Consider the following 19,324-nt stretch of genomic DNA (forward strand, 5'->3'; position numbering starts at 1 on the left):
CCTCACATGGGAGTCGAATTCGGCATGTGGAACCCAAATTAAAACAATAACAACCTCGTCTGCAGATGCTGGTAGCTCATGTGACCGAAGCCACTGGCTCCCATTGTTTACAGGGAGGGGCGGGGGAGAGAGTGGGAGCAAGGGGGAGGGAGGGAGTTGACAAATCTGTAGTTGGGGCAAACTGCTGCCTTGTTGATATTAAGAGCTCTATGGCGGGGGGGGGGGAAAACAGGAGACGGTCCGAACAACCTCTCCAAATAGGGGTTGTGGGGGGCAACTGTACCAGCTGTCTTCTGGATTCCAATACCACCCCGAATGTCTACACACACCCACCCACCCACAAGCACACACTATATCAACCCCCAAAGCAAAAAAGTGCCAATGCTGAGTGTTAACCCCCTTACAAGCTGTTCTATACAGTGGCAAGGGACAACCGGAAGATAGGCAGAAAAGTGAAAAACTAACCTTTACCTTCAGGGGTTTTTTGTGTGTGTGTGTGTGTGTGTGTGTGTGTGTGTGTGTGTGTGTGTGTGTGTGTGTGTGTGTGTGTGTGTGTGTGTAGTGCCACTGCTAGCCAGCTTTCAGGTGAAGCAAGTGAAGCTAATGACAAATGTCTTAGAAGAACAAAGGACGGCACAGAGAGGGAGAGACAAAGAGAAAGTGTGTGTGTGTAAAAGAGAGACAGAATATTACACAGGACCCCTAGAGAGAAGAGACAACAATCGAAGCTTTATCATATTTGAAAGGTTGGGTGGGTTGTGGCAGGGGCCAGTTATGATTGGGTAGGTTTAAGAAGCAGCTGGGGGTCCACCATTTAAAGTTTGACAATTTTCGCACCGCAAAAAGGTTCGCGTATTTCAAGGCTTTTAAAATGTCATAATGGGAAAGTCACATGAGCCACAACAACAATAACAATAGGGTGTAAACAGAATGCAAAGTCGAGAATAGCTTGCAGGCAACTGGACGAACAAATCAGAGATCAATAAATGACCTAAGGATGAGATGAGGAGCAAATAAGTACCAAATTCCCAATTTCTAAATATTAAGCTATATGCTTCAATACAACTAAAGCCAACCCTGCCATCTCTGTTTCTCTTTGTTAGGCTGTACTGTATGTATATGTGGCCAAGTACGTCAGCTGGAAACCCAACACATGATGAATTACCTTTTAAATTTTCTTTTGGAAGTGCCTAGTCTCTTATTTACAGTTCTGGTCTGGTGCCTGCCCACAGCTTTAGATCTTATTGGAGACACCAAAGACCACAGAGCCCATTTATTGGATTATGAAGTAAAAGGATATTCTACTGTTGTCCTGTTCGGGAACAATTTATGTAGATCGGCCCCAGCAGATGGCTGTTAGATGTCAGACTAACGAATGGCTAACTTTCAATTAACTTTATCGCTCCCTCCTCACAACATAAGGTCTTTTGTTGAGGAAGACATCTGTGGGATAGTTTTGACTAAATGGCTGGCTTATCTAACTGTGCAGTAGATTCAACAGTGTTGAGCAATATTCAGAGGATGCCAACTGTTGAGATGCTGCATGTCAAATAGCTTGATCATGTCTTTTAGCCTAGATTCCTGTAATTAAATGTGATACTGGCAAAATAAGTAAATTGAGCAAATCTGTGCTGAAATGTCCTCTGATGCACATTGCACTATCACCACTTTAGGTTTGTATGATTGCCGCTTGTGTGAAAAAGGATATTTTTGCTTTCTTGGAGCTGAAATTACATGCCACTGCATTAAACACATTATAGCCTCTCCCGCGGTGTAAATATCTTTTATACATCTGTTAGTCCAGAAGGTGGATTCATACCACATCTGGGAATTAACAGCAGCACAGGAATCGAGGTTTTGATTCAATACATGAGTTAGGCTCACATGAAAGCATGGTTTAGTCTACAAATCTGTTACACCACTTTAAGTTTTCAGTGGTTATGACTGTAAAATGTACTGAAGATATGCTTCAATAGGCTACCCTTCAACATTTTACAGCATGGCTAGGATCCTGACAACAATTGATGTTTACTCACTGCCTTCAAAATGGGTTCTTTTCACAATGCTGAAGGGCGATTTGGGGATTCAAGGTCAATTCTCTAGCAGGATGTCATTACATCCAGTCCTTCTGAATAGCTAATTGGCAGGTAATTGGCGTCCTTTCATTATCAATGACTTGGTTGTCATTACATCAGCAGACACACTATTGACAGGATCGAAGGTGGTCAAAACATTGCTTGAGGAACTCAGAGGAGACATGGGAGAATATGTGAGATTTCTCAGAGTGGTTGCACAACCCAACATTTGTTAAGGCACAGACACCTGTGTTGTATGACTCAGAGGGGGGGCAGGCTCTCAGCATGTGAAAGACAGAGAGAGATGCCACTGGTGAGGCTGATATATTAATCATATGATGTATCACTTTATTCACAACACATGTGTGTTAACATCCCTGCAAATACATACAAGTTTGAATAAATGAACACACACACACACACACTTTGACAAAGATGGACTGAACTGTGCTAAACAAGCCATACTAAACTGTTTGGCAGTCTCAGTACTACGAATGTAAAGGTATATCACAAGACAGTTAGAATTGCTATAAAAATATGCAAAGAATCAAATTGCTTTCTTTTCTGAAAGAAAATGAAATATGTTTTGCACAGTTTATACTCTACCTAAATGAAAAAGAATTTGATAAAAAAATATAAGAGAAAAGAGAAAATATATTTTATACATTTTTGTCTTTTTCAGTCATAAATTGTCTTTAATCTCATTTTCGATTGTGAGAAAATCATATTATGAACCCATTATAGTGAATTGTATTTACATGTGAGTTGAGTGTATCCCTCCCTACACAGCACGTCACAGCATTTTTCCACATTTCATTCCAAGTCCAGTAAACAGACTCATCTGGGGGACCGTTTGAAAGGAATCAAAACAATGTGTGTTACCCCACCCCTCCCTGTGTGACAAGTTACTGAAGAACACAACTATACATTACAAATATGTGGCGAGCAGTTCACAGGAGGAACTGATATGTTCTGTTGTTGGATAGGCCTGTCTTTGATTTTAATTTGCACTAATATCCTTGGATTATGACAAAGAATAATTAACTTCCTCATGCAAACTGTCATGCACAAAGAAAGGAAGTCATAACATCTGATTTTTAAAGCAGGCAGTGCTGACAATCTAAAAAGTGGCAAGTCGGAGTGGTATCAAATGATGGCTAGTGCACATATACCGAAACACACATACACAATCACACATGTCACATGAGGGCACCTCCACCCTGCCGTCGCCCACCCCTCTGACAAGCCGCGCCCACACTGCTAAACCGCGATAAAATTGATGAGCGACACTCAAATTAAAACGGGGCTACAATTATGACACCCTCATGCCGTGCTCTTAATTAGTACATCTCCATTTTAATTAATAAAGCCTGTCAGCCTGACAGATATCAATAATTTAAAATAGACAGGTCAATGGAGCTTTAAAATTGATGGCCATAATTAGAAATAATGTGGGGAGAAGGTGCTTCTGCAGGGCTGGGTTTGTTTTTTAATAGGTTACACTTGAGAAGCATGTCGCCTCCCTACTGTGTCACAATGTCTTTGCCCCAAACCAAAACTTTTCCTGGGTCAGTGCAGTAATATTAATACTAAATTATGGCAGGAGGAGCACAATTATTCAACTGGCAAACCTGATATTGTACATTCAGCATTCAAGATTTGTGTTTTTAATTCTTATTGTAAGAACATTTATTGTTATTTATTGTACCGCAAAAAATAAAAAAAGCAAAGAAGAACAATATTTTTGGTCAGTAATTAAAAAATAAAAAAACTGCATCTTGAATAAACATGAATGGCTACTTTGCCACTGTTTTGTTTCAATTTAATACAAAAAGCATAAAACACAAGATAAAATAAAACCATAAGGTTAAAACAATAATCTATATGCAGCGAATAAATAAAATTTGTAAACAATCTGGCCATGATATACATTTTTCAGTCAAATAGGCTATATTGTGACAGGGCCATCTGTGTGAATTAAGATAATTAGACTTTTTTAAATTTTGCACAAATACTATGCGACTTCCATATTCAGTATTCATGCTAGTGCCACACAGGTGTTTTTTTTATATGATAATAGTTGGAACCTTGTAAATTTAATTCTCGAATGATCTTTATTTGTACCTGGTCATTTCAGGAGCTGACTTTAACACAGTATCTACTGATAAAATTGCACATTTAGGTGAGATTCTCACTTTACACCTAAGAGAATGGATGTTCCAGTTTCGACTCCTCATTAGAGCGTCTGTTTGGACGCAATGTGTGACACTTGACACTGCCGTTAATTAGTACCGCCACCTTATATACCGTAGATGACCATAATGCATGTCCGTCGATAGAATCAATTAGAGCTTTTTTTTGCCCTGTAGCACCCTGTAGCACTGTGCCATCAGTCCATTAAAACTGGGGACTATGGATTAGTCTGAAGCAGCGGAGGGCCCACAGAGCCCACTGTCACATAAACATAGGCTTTGAGGCTCTGCACTATGCATTATAGATAGCAGGCGGGGAATGATTGAAAACAAAACTACCGTACAGATACAATAACAGCGATGTAGGACAAATTAACATATTAGTGATATTTTCTATGAGACTTTAGATTGATTCGTCTATTGATTCATGACTCTGGTACTGTCAGGCCGACACATTTTGTCACGGTCCCTTGACGGCCATAAAAGTGTTTCAAACTCCTAAGAAGCAGCGTTTTGTTTATTTACAACATCAATAACGGCAAATAGATTTTTGCTGATTGCTTCTAAATGAATGTTACACATGATGAGTCAATTCCACTGCCAGCGTCCAAGTAATCAGCATACGACTTTCAGACTGTCAAAAACTGTAGACATTTGTACAGCATGAAGTGAGCCTTCAATGTAAAAAATGGTACAGATGTTTCAAAATCCATTCTCAATAACTGATGTTGTAATTAGCATGCCAGATGTACACCAGTGAACTTGCAAGTAATGCGGAAGTCTTTTGCAGTTAAAATGAATGTAAATCCTCGATTGAGATCACAACAACACACACATTGCCTACACATGCTTGCCATGGTCCACTGCTTTGGCAAAAGATCGCAGGGAATTTCTACTAATCCACGGTTAACCATTCCCCCACTCACACTCGCCGATGTTCAGCATGCTTAATTAAAGAGCCAATTTGCATATAAATTTAAACTCACAATTCCACTCCAGCGGCATCACAGGTGTTCGTTTTCTCAGAAGCCAGAACCTGTCGAATGAGCCAGCGCAGACCAAACTCGACGCGGCTCCCACCAGTGTGCCACGGATATTGACAAAGAGTGAGGGCTTTGCCTTTGATTAGTCTATGTGCAATAAATCTGAAGCCCAGTTAACAGCAGGGTGGGGTGGATCCATGAATACTCAACAATCGTATGTGAGATTAGAGATTCAGTATGAGGTTGTTTTCAAGCCATGAACAAAGAAAACGCCAGTGAATCCTGTTAAACAGAGCAAGCCAAGGAGAGACAGAAAGGGCCAATAAACACTGATATGATATTTAAGTAATCCACATAGGCTACTGTTTAATGAGATGTTCCCTCAAGAAAATCCTTCATGCTAGAAAATCACAATGACAATCTACGCCGCACATGGTGCTTTTTATCTCATCTGGTTTTCTCCTGTGTACTTATTCTTCTACACCACAGAGAAGATCTAATTTTGTCCTATTATACTGAGTTTTATAATACTGAAACACTAAAGATGGAAAGTGGGAGGTTTGAGAATTGATCTAATATTACGACGGGCAACGGTGACTAAATTTGATCATATCACTCTAATGTTAGCATGTTTGCACTGGTTATTTGATACTCTCGGAATTGATTTTAAGATTTCGCTGATCCTTTTTTAAACATGAACGCACCTGGTACCAAGATATGATCACAGACACTTTAACCTTGTATGAGCTTGACTCAGGACCCCAGCTTCAGTCCCTACTGGCTGTTCTAAAGCCAAGATTAAAAACAACATCAGGCTTTTCCCATCAGGGCTCTTAGACAATGAAACAGCCTGTTGCAATGAGCTCATGCTATCTAAATCTGTACATTTATTGAAATCCCTTCTTAAAACCTACTCTAAAACCTGTCTTTATTGATTTTGATACTGAGTTTTCTTTGCAGACGGGTTTGTAAATTTGTTTTGGAAAATAATCGGTATTGGAAGGACCCATTAATAATATGAAAATTTGCTTTAAAGCAATTTACTTGCCATTTTTCTTATAAGAATGCTGCAAAATCAATTTCCTTAACAAATCACTGCCTGCTAAAGTGGTCATTATGACAAATCCTGTAACGTTTGGAATTTTGGGAGTCATTTTTGTGCCTAAAAAAACAAGAACCCTCTATTACACATGTTGAGCAATGTCCTTTTTATATACAAGCACATTTCTGTTTGGTATTTTTAGCTGTGTGTAGTTCAGCCAATCTGATACAGTTCAACAGAAATTTTGTGTCAACACGCTGGGTTTGGTCAAGTAAGCTGTTACAGGAAAAACTTGAGAGTGGGATCGTGAATGAGTGCGAGAAAGAGAGAGATCATGAGACCTGTCTTTTCAGATGCTAATCGCATGGTTTCTGAACTCCATTGGCATCAAAACCAGGAAAACTGTTTTCTTTGGCAAACGCTGAGCATTTCTCTCACTCTGTCTCTCTGTCACTCACTCTCCGGAGAAGCCACACTGCTCTCATGCGCACGCCCCACTCTCCCCTCCTTTCTCGTTTTGAAACTTAAACGCCCTCCTTCGCCACAAACACAAAAACACATTGTGCAAATGGAGTAATATCGGTAGCAGTGTTCCAAAAATGGTTAGAAGTGACCATAAAGATAAACAAAACCATGAGCAGAGGGAAAACAAGCAGATTATAAAGCCACGATCCTTCATCAAAAGACAAACGATAATTTGACAGCCCTTTTGGGCCTCTTTTTTGCACAGGATAGGGAGTCTTTGGCCCCATTCCATGTCTGAGTTGGCTGTAGCACCAGGCTCCGAGTGTGGAACACATGGTTGGCTCAGCACTGTGAACTGCAAACACACTGATCAACAATAAAAATGATCAACAATAACAAACAGTTTTGTTTTGGCATCGAATTGGGTTTTGAAGTCAGCCCGATCCCACCAGCTTCTTCGCTTTAATTTACTGCTACATGGAATGGTCATCAGTCACTATGAACTAAATTAAACATGGTCGTTGTGTTGGAATAAGATTCTTTTTTTACAACATCAGAGGGAGCAGGCAAGGGGTCTAGTTATTTTCAGAAACATCAGTAACCTCAGTTCATGCTAGACACGTAGTGCAGTCTGAAGAGGAGAAGATCTGAACTCTCAGATCTGTTGTTTTTTGGTTTTGCAATAGTAAACTGAGCACTCCCTTGATTTCCCCTTCAACTAAGGTTATACTTCACTTCCCCTGCTAGCAATTAGTCTCCAGAATGCTATTTGTCAAAAGCTGGTCCACTGGTCTGCCCCCGCCAGCTCTTGTTACAATTGACTGTTTCCTGCATAGAGAAAACATAAGCCCTTGGAGGAAGGAGAAGGCCCAGCAGCTGGCTAAGACCACAGTCTGACAATGTGTACAGATGTCTGAAAGTTCAGTAAAGAGAGAGAATCAGACGATAAATATGACAAAAAATCTAATCAGAAATCTGCCACAGAGAGCTATTACTGCCTCTGTATTTTGAGACACAGCACATTTAAAACAACAACATTTCTTTGGGCATTTGGGAGTTGGGGCAATGCAGAAAATAGGTCAATCATGAAATGACACCTATTGATTTTGGGAGTAAGATCTGACGAAATGCAGGCAAAGTAAATGTGCTGTAAACAAATACGATGAAGAAGGCGACTCAATAAAGTAATGAGAGTTGGACAGGCTGACAGAACCATAAAATGTAGCTACACAAAACCCCTGAAGGTTTAACATCTATATGACACAATGTCATTTTTCCTCTATTTTCCCAATGATTGCAGACGAGGCATTGAGGTACTTCAGTGACTCCCAGTGAGGTAGGAAACCTATTCTATCTGGGTTACAAGGGACCTGGAGAGCCATCAAACAGCCAGACATTTTCTTGGTAAATCACCAGCAGAGAGGGAACTTTTGAGAGTGCAATTAACAACCTCAAGGTCAGACTTCTCTAGAGAGCTAGCTCTGAAAAAAATCCTCAGGCATTCTCTCTCCCTCTCTTCTTTTTTGCTGTTATCCTCACAGCTACACACTCACACACATGCTCTCTCCATCTCCGTTACCCTCTTGTCCTCCTCTCCACACACATACATTTCCTTCACTCTTGTTACTACCTCGTCCCCTTTCCACGATCCCTCCAAACCCCCCTCCCTCCCTTCCTCCATCTCTCCCCTTGTCTCCATTACAGATAAACGTTACTTTGTGGTCGGTGGCAACACCATTTCTTCCCCAGTGCAGGAGTGAGGCTGAAAATCGGTCGCAGGTGTGCAGAGGATGAGAGCTATGGATCTTAATCTCAAGGCAATAATGGTGCTGTGCACTGAAGAGATCACTATAGGGATATTTGAGAAAACAGCTAAGGCTCTTAAGATGTGGCAAGAGTGAACTTTCCATGTTCTTGATTGTGTGAGCACACTTCATAAATTGGGCTAAAATTGATTTTTTTAGGTCCGGTTTTGCAGTTGGTTTGATTTAGCACTTGACAAGCACAGTAGATCTTTGGATTTTGAGTACTAGGCTTTAAAGTGCTATACACAAAATAATTAGATGTCAAGACTGGGTTGTTGGCTAGAAAAAGCCTGTGACACTGTGACACTAAGAAGGGATGAACTGGCTGAACTTGAACTGTGAGGATATTTGGAAGCAAGAAACATGCAATAAGAGAGTTAAGTGTAACTTCTAGAACATCCCATTCTCTGTTCCTGAATCTACATTACGGGCCACACTTATAAATGCTTATGAAGAAAACAGGTCAATGCCATATGATATGTATGTAACACTTGAACTGTAACATTATGCACTGAGCACACACAACATGGCCTTCACATACTTATAGTTACTCCTTTCTTTCTTACCTGAGAGGAGATGATTAAATTAGCAGTAGCGGTACAGAAATAGAAAGATAAAAGTTCAACTTGTGTCAGCAGAGCATACTATTGAAACACAATAAAGACTCTGATAAATATACTGATAGCTTCTCAGCTGGTATGCCACACCATCATATGTTTCCAGAGGCTTTGGATATTTTCTTATCATAGCTGTCCAAAACACAGCTCTTGTTGTTTCTACTTAAGTGGGAGGTGTGGCTGACAATCCTCACACTAACTAATAACGCTTCAGAAACGCCTGGACAGGCAAAATAAAACAACACATACTCATTCCTGCTGGAATTTTGGCTGGAGAGACAACTTGGGTGGGTAACTGAAATGCGGTGTGTGTGCCCACACTAATAACTGCAAAGATGTGAAGCTTTTTAAAGGTTATGGTTTCTCTTTACCATTATATCAGGATTATTGCATGTTGAGGGTAACTTTTTTGATTTAAGACATTCCCCATGGCTTTCTTGTTGACCGATTGTCTCATTAGAAAGATAAACAGGAACTTGGTTTATAAAGTGATTGTCCCTGAGCTTCTGCAAACAGCTGAAATTGTACAAGGCAGTAAGATGATCAATAAGCCATTCCACAATAACCATATAAATATCAATATTATGGCAATCCCTATGCAAGGAGGTAATTATAGTGGGACAGGTGAAACCTCTGTCTAATCCATGGGATAGATTCACTTTAAAAAGAGCTTTTTCCTCCTTAATGGGCAACAAGAGAGAACCTAATCAATGATTCATCAGCAAATCTCTATTAAATTTAAAGCAGGGCTCAAGATGCAGTGATAAAGCTGCTCAAATGAGCGACTTTTACTGTACTTTTCAGCAAGTTGCCAATCGATTGGACTCCTCCAGCAGCATAAGGACAAGTAATGGGGAGTGATGCTCGATAACGGTGCTGTGCTTTACAAGGTATTAATGTTTCACATTTAATAGTGAAAGAGTGTTGTTTCTTTATTAGATGGCTCTTCACTGCCATGGACTGCTGCCTATTAATGTTTAATTGCTCCATTGTGGACCAGCTTCAGTGTGGTGGATTATGCTGACTGCCTTGAAATAAAATGTGTGTGTGTATGGTGTAAAGAGAATCGCTGAATGTGTGAGGGAACAGTTCATGCATCACAATATAACAACTGTTTTCATTTGTATAGGGCTCTGTGTTACATACTGTAGGATCAGATGGATTCTGTACCCCACTTTCATTAAAACATGAGAGCGATAGCCGTTCTCCCACACAAATTTCAAGCATGTTTCTTCTATTTAAGTCTATAGAAGTCTATTTTGGCTATAAGGCTACTGCATGTCTAAGTCCATACTGTTTTTGCTAGAGAACAGGAAAAACGTGCATGAGGGTAACTGATGCGATTTACTATGTTAGTTGACTCTCATGGCCTTGAGTCCATGTTGCACCACTTTTATAATTTGGGAAACCACCAGAGGCATGCCATTTAAATAACCATAACCATAATTGCTCCAGCAAGTTAAGGCAACAGCATGGGATTCTTCCAAAAATGACATTCTGTACACAACCCTTTAATACGTAGGACAGAAATGAATACATTCATTCCAACATAATGACACCATTGATGTGCAGCGTAACATCTGTGATGGCATATAATTAAAATATATGTAATGGAATAAAAGTGGACTCCTGACAAATTACATAGCATTCAATGGATTCCAACATAATGAAACCATAATGATGTCGTATCCTTTAAAATGTGATTAGTCGTTTAACATCTGTGATGGCATATAATTAAAATATATGTATTGGAATAAAAGTGGACTCCTGACAAATTACATAGCATTCAGTGGTCTGCCAAAATGGATGAGGGTCAGATGAAAAACAAATGGGATATCACTCCATATAATCTCTGTCCTATTAATGAGATGACATAACTATGTCATAAACCTTCTGTGAACTTGTATGAAGTCAAGCCAAACTCCCTCTAGGACCGGAATCAGACTCTGGCACGCATCTATACATGCATGTGCACACTGTCCTACCTGGCGTGAGGGACATCAATGCTGGAGGAAACCACTTTGCGTTTCTGCTCTAGCAAGGACACTGATCGGGTATCGGGGTCCCGGCCAATACGCTTGCTGTCTGCCATCCGCTGCTCCTCCACTGCCTCTGGGCTGAGGGAGCCGCCTTCCACCTTCTGGCTCTCTGGAGCTCCGTTACTGGAGCTCTGCTGGAGAGGGATGCAGAAAGAATAAGTCAATGCGGGGACAGAGAACCATGTACGCAAGTTAGTAACAATACAGAAATGTCAGATAAAGATAAAAAAAACATTTAAATTACCTACTAAAATATAAAGATATTACTTAAGTAAATGAAAACCATTACAAAGTGGAGAGGTTTTTCAACACAGCAGCAGATAGAAGTTGGGGTCTGGGCTCTGAATCTAGCCGTTGAAAGCCTGTAACCCAAATTTTTTAGGATTTTCATGTTTACATTTTAAATGAAAGAGTACATGATCCAATATGGTTTAAGAAAAATTTCCAGCCACTTGAGCTTAAAAAAGCCCTTCCAAAACAGATTGGATAAACTCAAAAATGCACAATGGTCAGTGATAAAACAAGGCTGTTTTTCTTAGTTCCTGTAGACAATTTGGAGATATGAGATTTATAAAAACCAAAAACCACAAGATACTGTTGACAGTTCAACTATAACTGCCTTCTCCTGAATGATAATAAATTAAACTTTACACAAAAGCCATTTGTTCAAAATGTGCAAAACTTCACACTCATATGCCACCAGTGTTTCTAAGGACACAAGACCTTATAGGAAGAATGTAGTATGTGCATTACTTAAAGATGAAGATAAAGATTCATTTTATTAATCCCCAATGGCAAAGATACACTTTGGAGTTTCTGACCACCAGTAATGTTACTGAGCTATTTTTTTATGAGTGGGTCCCCGTTTTGTTTGTATTGTGCATCAGTGAGTGCTACGATCAGGAGTCCAGGCTAACTTTTTCCACTATTGGAACTGGCTCTCCTGACTGAGGACCATCTAAAAATTTTGAAAACACAACTTAAACAGACATGGCAACACATTCATATTTTTTCCATCTTTACTGATAAATGCTTTGGTAATAAATAAACAGTTTACATAAATAACAATGTGCTGTTTTCTTTTAAGGGAAAAATCACAAAGTGAAGTACTGACTTGAAGAGGAACAAAATCATTATACTCACACACACACACACACACACACATATTATGTATATAATACAGGTAGCAGATTACAATTATACTATCTCACTATCTAATAATACTACACTGTAGTCTTACTCCTGGTCCTTTTGGTTATACGTCACAAGTGATAGCCAATCAACACTGGAGGTTGGCAGACAGGCAGAGACTGGAGCTGCTCCAGTAAGAAAGTGGATGAGCTGTAGATATTGCCAAAGTTGCAATAAACAGTTTAATTTAATGATCTATTTCTATGATGACAAGCATGCCCAGGTTCCCAGTTACACCAATGAAAATGCCCTAAGTCATAGCCTACGGGATTTCACTCAATGGAGGCAAAAGCGTCTGCTTTTAAATCAGTTGCTCTTCCCTAACACAATCATCGTGCTTTAGAGTGAAAACACAGCACAGACACGTCTATCATTTCACTGCAACTCTGCATCGAGATTATATTACTTTAAAAAGTAAATTTTAAAGTAATATAATTAGTCCGTGGTTCACAGGCATGTGTGCGTACGTGTGGGACCACTAACACCCGAACCAATTCTCGCTGCCTCCTGGTGTTTCACATGATAGATGATGATGATTTTAAAAACAAAACAAAAAAACTGTGGTATATTTGCAAGTTGTAGTAGGGCTCAAAAAATGGACATGAAATGCAACTAAATCATCGCAGGCTAGAGTCCCGGCTGTGATACACCCCATTTGACGGGCCACCTTTAGAATGGAAAATTATAATCCTATAACTCTGTTTTCTTCTCCCTCAGTTTTAGAGGATCATAACATTTCAGAACTTGAAATACTGAATTTTTCTTATTGACCTTGTATTATTCCCAGCATTTATTGCCAAAAAGCTTAACTGTTCCCTGCCTTTTTCTGGAGAAATTCTTATTGTTGCCGTCTTAAGTGCACGTGGTGCTCTCTGCTATTTGAGCTCAACCTCATGTCTCTGTAAAGTCACAGGGAAGCACTGCAGGTGATGGGTTGTATGTAACATATTGTATCAAAGGCTATTACTATACTATACTACTATACTAGGCACCAAATGTGCTTCTACAAGGTATTTGTGTCATGTTTGTACATACACAAACATACTTCATACAGAAAGCCGGCATTACACAAGACAACATTTTCCAGTGCCACACACACTTACCAACATACTCACTGACACACAATCACAAAAGAAAAGCATTACTCCAATCGCAACGCTCTGAAAACGCCTACCTGTAGCAATGTAAAAGGGGAAAAAAGATCTCTTCTCTTACACAACAGCAACGAATGGCATCATTCTGCACATGAATACCTGCATGTACCTACCTACGCACGCACCAACACACACACACACACACACACACACACACACACACACACACACACACACACACACACACACACACACACACACACACACACACACACACATCCCTGTAAGTAACCAAAGCCACCCGGCTCTTAGAAAAACACAGAGAAAACGCCAGAACACAGCCAGAGTGACACACACGGCTGCCCATGCCAAAAGAGCATTGAGTATGACATACAGGACAGTGTGTGTGTGTGTGTGTGATCTAGATCTTTATCTCAAAGGACTGTAACACGATTAGGCTTGACTGTGGAAAAGGCAACGGCAACCTAGTCAATCACTCACACACAAACACCAACAGAACAATTTACTTTGATTAATGAGGTTAAAAAAAAAAAAAACAACAACATGAGATATGAGTATCCCATGACTGCTCATCATGATGGAGGCCGGTCACACGAACAGTCAGTGGTGCGCAAAACGCTCTGTGAAAACAGAGACTTGGGTAAAACAACAAGATGGATTACATCGGTGCGGGGAAGATTAGGTGTTGTGTGTAGGATGAGAGTCCTCCTCGGATAAAACAAACGGCAATTCCGTCCTTTTGCCAGGCTTATGAATGATGGCATTTCACGGGGCCAGGAAATTGTGAAGCATGCCAAATCAGTTGTGAAATTTTAGTTGCATGTGTCAAAGCTGGTGTGTATGTGTGTGTCTGTGTGCGTGCATGTTCACAGGAACAGATACCCCAAGTGTCCCTCATACGCCCCCCTCCCTCTTTATCTCTCATTCTCCTTCTCTCTCCCACTCACAGAAAAACTCATAACCTACTTGCTTTGGGCAGTTTGTCAAGCGTAAAGATTCTTGAACCTTTATGGGTCAAAGGTCATAATAAAGTAAGCTGACACAGACCATAAATTGAATCCCACGGACCGAATGTCATAAAATCCCAACTGACTGTGTCTTTTAGCTCATGTGGTTCTCCGTTGCTTGGAAGTGTTTGTATTAGCACATCCAGGGAATATGATCAGGATTAGGAACGGTAATGATTAATCTGCGATCTCACGCTGCACTGAAACAGCCTTACATTAGATTTCCTGACATAACATATGACTTAGTCTACGGCTGAACAATCATTTTTATATCGCAATCACAATTTCAAGGAGTGCAACTGTTGGCACCAAATTTTCTCAGCTGTAGCTAATAAGTAATTAACACTGATGAGTTTCCCAAACCACATGAAACTCATTCATCATAGAAACCATTATATTTGAATATTAATGTGTAGTATCAAGTATTCTACTAATGTAATGTATTGCGAAATACGAGCTAAATTGGCAGATAATTATTTTTTTTAAAAATCTAATTTCCATAACAACAAGCAGCTGCATTATTCCATCTGACTGTTTTAATGTTAAGTTGAGATCAATTTGTGATTATGTTTGGTAGTCCTAACTGTCTTTTCTTTTTGGCCTAATATAGGGTGTTATTCGGCATACAAAAAATATTTATAAAAAAATGTGCATATGTGTGTTTTTAACCTGTGTTTGTGTGTTCATAGCACAGTACATAACTCCTACATAAACACAACCACCTCCTTTACCCCCGAAAGATTACTCATACATCATCAACACTTGTACATCGTGGGGGCAGCATCCAGACTTGACCCCGTGGTCACTGGGCTTCATGCTGATGCTGCTCAGCCAACCAATGAGGACAGACGACGCCGGCCTGCCTGCCTGGGATCAGCGCTTCAGAACAAAGAGTCACTCAGCTACTGTCAACAAGCTTGCTTCATTGACTCCCACATCAGCATACGATCAACACAAACAACAGCAATGGCAACAAAAGCGCCGCCAAAACAAAAACAAGTAACGCCTCTTTGTTAGCAGCGAGATCTGTGTAACATTGCTCACACAACACACACATGCACAAACCCATGAGTCAACAAGTGGTATCCTGCCCCCCCACAACCCCCCCCACTTTAAGGAACAGGGGGCATTCGTTTGCCATTCTGGGCAATGTGCCAGGCATCCACATTCTTTGGAGCATGCCAGCCATTGCAAACCTGGGGGTGCCCGCTTTGTTGGCTGTACAATTGCTGCTCAAACGGGGTGGCGTGCCCTCACAAACAACCCCCCCACTCCAAAATATAAAGTAGTCAGCTCTAACTCATTAAACATACAAATACACATGTGGGACAAAGCACATCAGAGCAACACAGATGCACATGTGAATCCTCGCACACACAAACACACAACAGACCCCACCTCCTCATTTTATGGCTTGTTTTTCGACCTCAGTGGGAACTGAGTCCTGAAAGAGACTTGACCATTGTGCTGACAGGACTACGCTCTCAGCCCCATCTGCACTACTTAAGCCCACAACCGGTGACTGTAGCGGTATTGTGCAACAGCTTTTGTGAGTGCAGCACCGCATACACAAATATGCAAATGCTAAACAAGAGAACCCCAAGTTTACATTGCATTTCCCATCACTCAAATCTGTGACAACTCTCCATACAGAGCTGCTAAGTTCCTCTTTTGTTAGGGTTTGATATGTCTGTGTCACGTTTTAAAGAACAGTTTACAACTTCATTTGAGATTTACAAGCATTTCAGCTGTGTTGCAGCTGTATCTGTTAATGTACACCCTCCATATAGCTCATATTTCTTTTGTGTAAATAAGAGCAGTCCAGCTTGTGATGGCAAACGAACAGTGACCGAAATATTTCCGTGTTGGTACAGGAATAAGACTCACGATTGCAGCCTGTAAGTTGCTTCATCAGTAACATATCAAAATACAACACACATGAACAAGCAGGCAGAAAAGCCACACCAATCAAAATAAATCTAAATCAGGCTGTAAACAAGCCGTTATTCAGTCACATGCATTCCTCAGTCACTCCCTCACTATAAAAAGGACAGATCACACACACACACACACACACACACACACACACACACACACTTCCCCAATGCCAGAAACAGTGTTTTCATCCAGATTGGCTCGTCTTCCTCACACAATCTTTATCTGAGACCATGTGACACGAAAGCATACAAGTTGGATATGAAGGCAATTAGGTCAGTGCTAATTAGGCCCATATCACGATTACAAATTTGGACAAACTTCCTATTCGGTCCCTAATGCCACAGGAAGCCCACACTTATCTATTTTTAAATGTTATTAAACAATAACAGCCCTGTTGTGCACTTCACATAATAGTCACATAATATTCAACTGGGTGACAAGCTGCATCATATATAAATTAAAAAGGTCCAAAATATAATATATTCCTTGAGAGCAAATGTGCAATTTAAGGCAGGAAGCAGAGAATTATCTGGAATAAATGTGATACATAATAAATCATTAGCCTGTGTACAATAACCTCGGACCGGCTCTTTACATCAATCCAAAACGCTGCAGTCAGAGCGTGTTTGTTTTCTTCGGCTTACCCACCCACTAGCCCACATTGCGCAGGCCCTATAAAGCCCTTTGTCCCATATATGTAATGTCGCCAAATGTCATGACAGTCCGTTATTTGATGCAATATGCAACCAAATATTCATAATGGATATTCTGCATAACGCTGGTTTTGTCCCAGGTGGTTAAATTCGCCATCAGTGGCAGCAGCGGCGGCGGCTCTGACACCGTTAAATCCACTACGTGCAGGAAGCGGTTAAACGCTGCAAAACACCGCACAACAAAAACAGTGAAGCGCTGCCTGCCGGCCGAGGCGCTTTGCTCGCTCGTACTCACCTTCAAGCTGGACTTGAGCGGTACTTTGGCTGTAGTGTGGTTGAACCCGGCGGCTATCTCCTCCTCGTAGAACTCCTTCAGGCTGCCGTCTTGCATGAGCACAGTGTAGACGCTGCGCCGAGCTCCCGCGGCCGAGACGTCTCTGTTTTCCTGCTTGACAGCCTGGACCACTCCTGTCACCGGGGCACCGTCCCCCGTCGGACTCGGCGCATAAACACGGCTGCCGAGGATCGACCGCTTCACTAAACGCCTCGTATGCATGTCGAAAAGTGTCTCGTTGAACTCAGAGCCGGCGAACCGGTGAATTTAAACCATTAAACGTCGAATTACAACCGGTAAACAACGTCGGGAAAAACACAAAACCGCAGCGGATAGACTACGCGCTCCAACAGCCCTGATAAAATGTTAGAAAGCGGCAACATACTCGGAGGGCGAAAGCTCCAAACGGCGTCTTAAAAAGCACCGAAAAACTGAACGAGAACTCAGAATTAACACCCGATAAAAGCCCGCAACATGAAAACGATTCATTCGCCGCTAAACAACCTCCAAATTAAACCGGCTACCGATCTTCCTCCGTTCGACCTGTTTGTTTTCCCCACTGCTCCTTGCGAGCTGAGGGGGCGGCGGGAAAACACGGACTAACGGTCACTGTCGGGAACAAGGATGACATTTGTACACGATTTAACAAAATGGCGGGTCATGTGTGTGAAAACCACTTGGACATAGCAGGGCGGAAACAAATGCGTCGAACTGTTTCACTCCGCTCGGCCGGTGTGCATCGCCATCCCCGCGCAGACGTTGAAACCGGTTGAAAACACGACCGTTAGGTGACTCCGGTTCTGGCCGTTGCGAGATCCAGTCCGTGTGTGGCTCCGACCGAGCAGAGCCTCTACCGGCGGAATGCTGCCTGTAAACATGTGCGGTCCGGCGGCCAAGGCGGGCTGCAATTGGTCGGTGCAGCACACGCCTCCACAAGCCCCCACCGGTCCCCCTTCTCCTCCGACAGAAGGTAATGCAAGCCGGGAGGATGCTCCATTCAAAACAATGACGCAAGGATGGAGAGGAAACGAGAGGGGAGGGGGGTACGGCAGAAGGAAAGAAAGAGAAAAAGGGGAATTTAGGCTAAGAAAAGGAAAACTTCGACCAGACAGACAGCCTTTATGCTATAACCTAGTTGTTAAAGGCATGTAGCCTAGTTTCCAGGTGCCATGGGACTTCTAAATGATATGATCTGGTTCTGAAATGAAAAGTAATGCACTGCTTGTTCTGTTTTTGTGAATGTAAACACAACAGATTATGTTATTTGTTATGGGAGTTTTCAGTTTTATCCTACTAAAGGCGCTCGGGTGAACATGCTCCAACATCTGCCCAGGCAAGAGCCAACCAATTCTTAGCCAGCAACCATCAGACAGTTCAAACAAACAGTGCTATGGGGAAGTGTTTTTATGTACTATAGCTAAAATAAAATCCAAATATGTATGAAAATGCACATTTATATCGGTGAACCTTAGCCAGCCTTGGCATAAGCGCAGTAAGAAATGTATGTAATGTAACGATAACAATAAGCCAGCAGTCACATTGGTTTTTTTTTCTGTTCTTTTCATTACAACACTGCACATAATGACACTCACAGGCAGATAACACTCTCATGAAAGCTACATCCTCTACTAAATAAGAAAGTGTGATCTCACAACGTGACACAAGTTGTTGCTCTCCAAGAGGATATAGCTGTTCATTTTCATTAGAAAGTTCACAGCGCTTTAATAAATAAGTTTACCAGGAGACTAATTCATTCACAGTGATTATCAGCCAGCGTGGCAGAGAGAATATACCAGTGAATGTTATCCCGGTAACAAATAGCCTAATTAATGTCAAACTTAATGTTTTTAGAAAATCATATGCAGCTT

General features: G+C 41.2%; 1 protein-coding gene across 3 annotated transcripts in view; it reads right to left on the reverse strand.

Moving 5' to 3' along the window:
• The window catches only part of znf704 (zinc finger protein 704), a 45,520-nt gene extending 27,197 nt beyond the window's left edge, over window positions 1–18,323 (reverse strand). Inside the window, exons 1-2 of one of the 3 annotated variants that reach the window (XM_051391397.1) lie at window positions 17,418–18,323; window positions 11,165–11,349 (exon numbers count right to left, since the gene is read on the reverse strand). In XM_051391397.1, the coding sequence (XP_051247357.1) occupies window positions 11,165–11,349; window positions 17,418–17,678 (446 nt within the window). In that variant the 5' untranslated portion in view covers window positions 17,679–18,323. Of the gene's footprint in view, window positions 1–11,164; window positions 11,353–17,417 lie in introns of all 3 variants that reach the window. The other 2 variants (XM_051391399.1, XM_051391396.1) reach the window with 2 other exon arrangements.
• Between the last annotated feature and the right edge of the window lie 1,001 nt (window positions 18,324–19,324).

Source organism: Dicentrarchus labrax, unplaced genomic scaffold, assembly GCF_905237075.1.
Source record: "Dicentrarchus labrax unplaced genomic scaffold, dlabrax2021, whole genome shotgun sequence".
In the NCBI taxonomy this organism is placed as follows: domain Eukaryota; kingdom Metazoa; phylum Chordata; class Actinopteri; family Moronidae; genus Dicentrarchus; species Dicentrarchus labrax.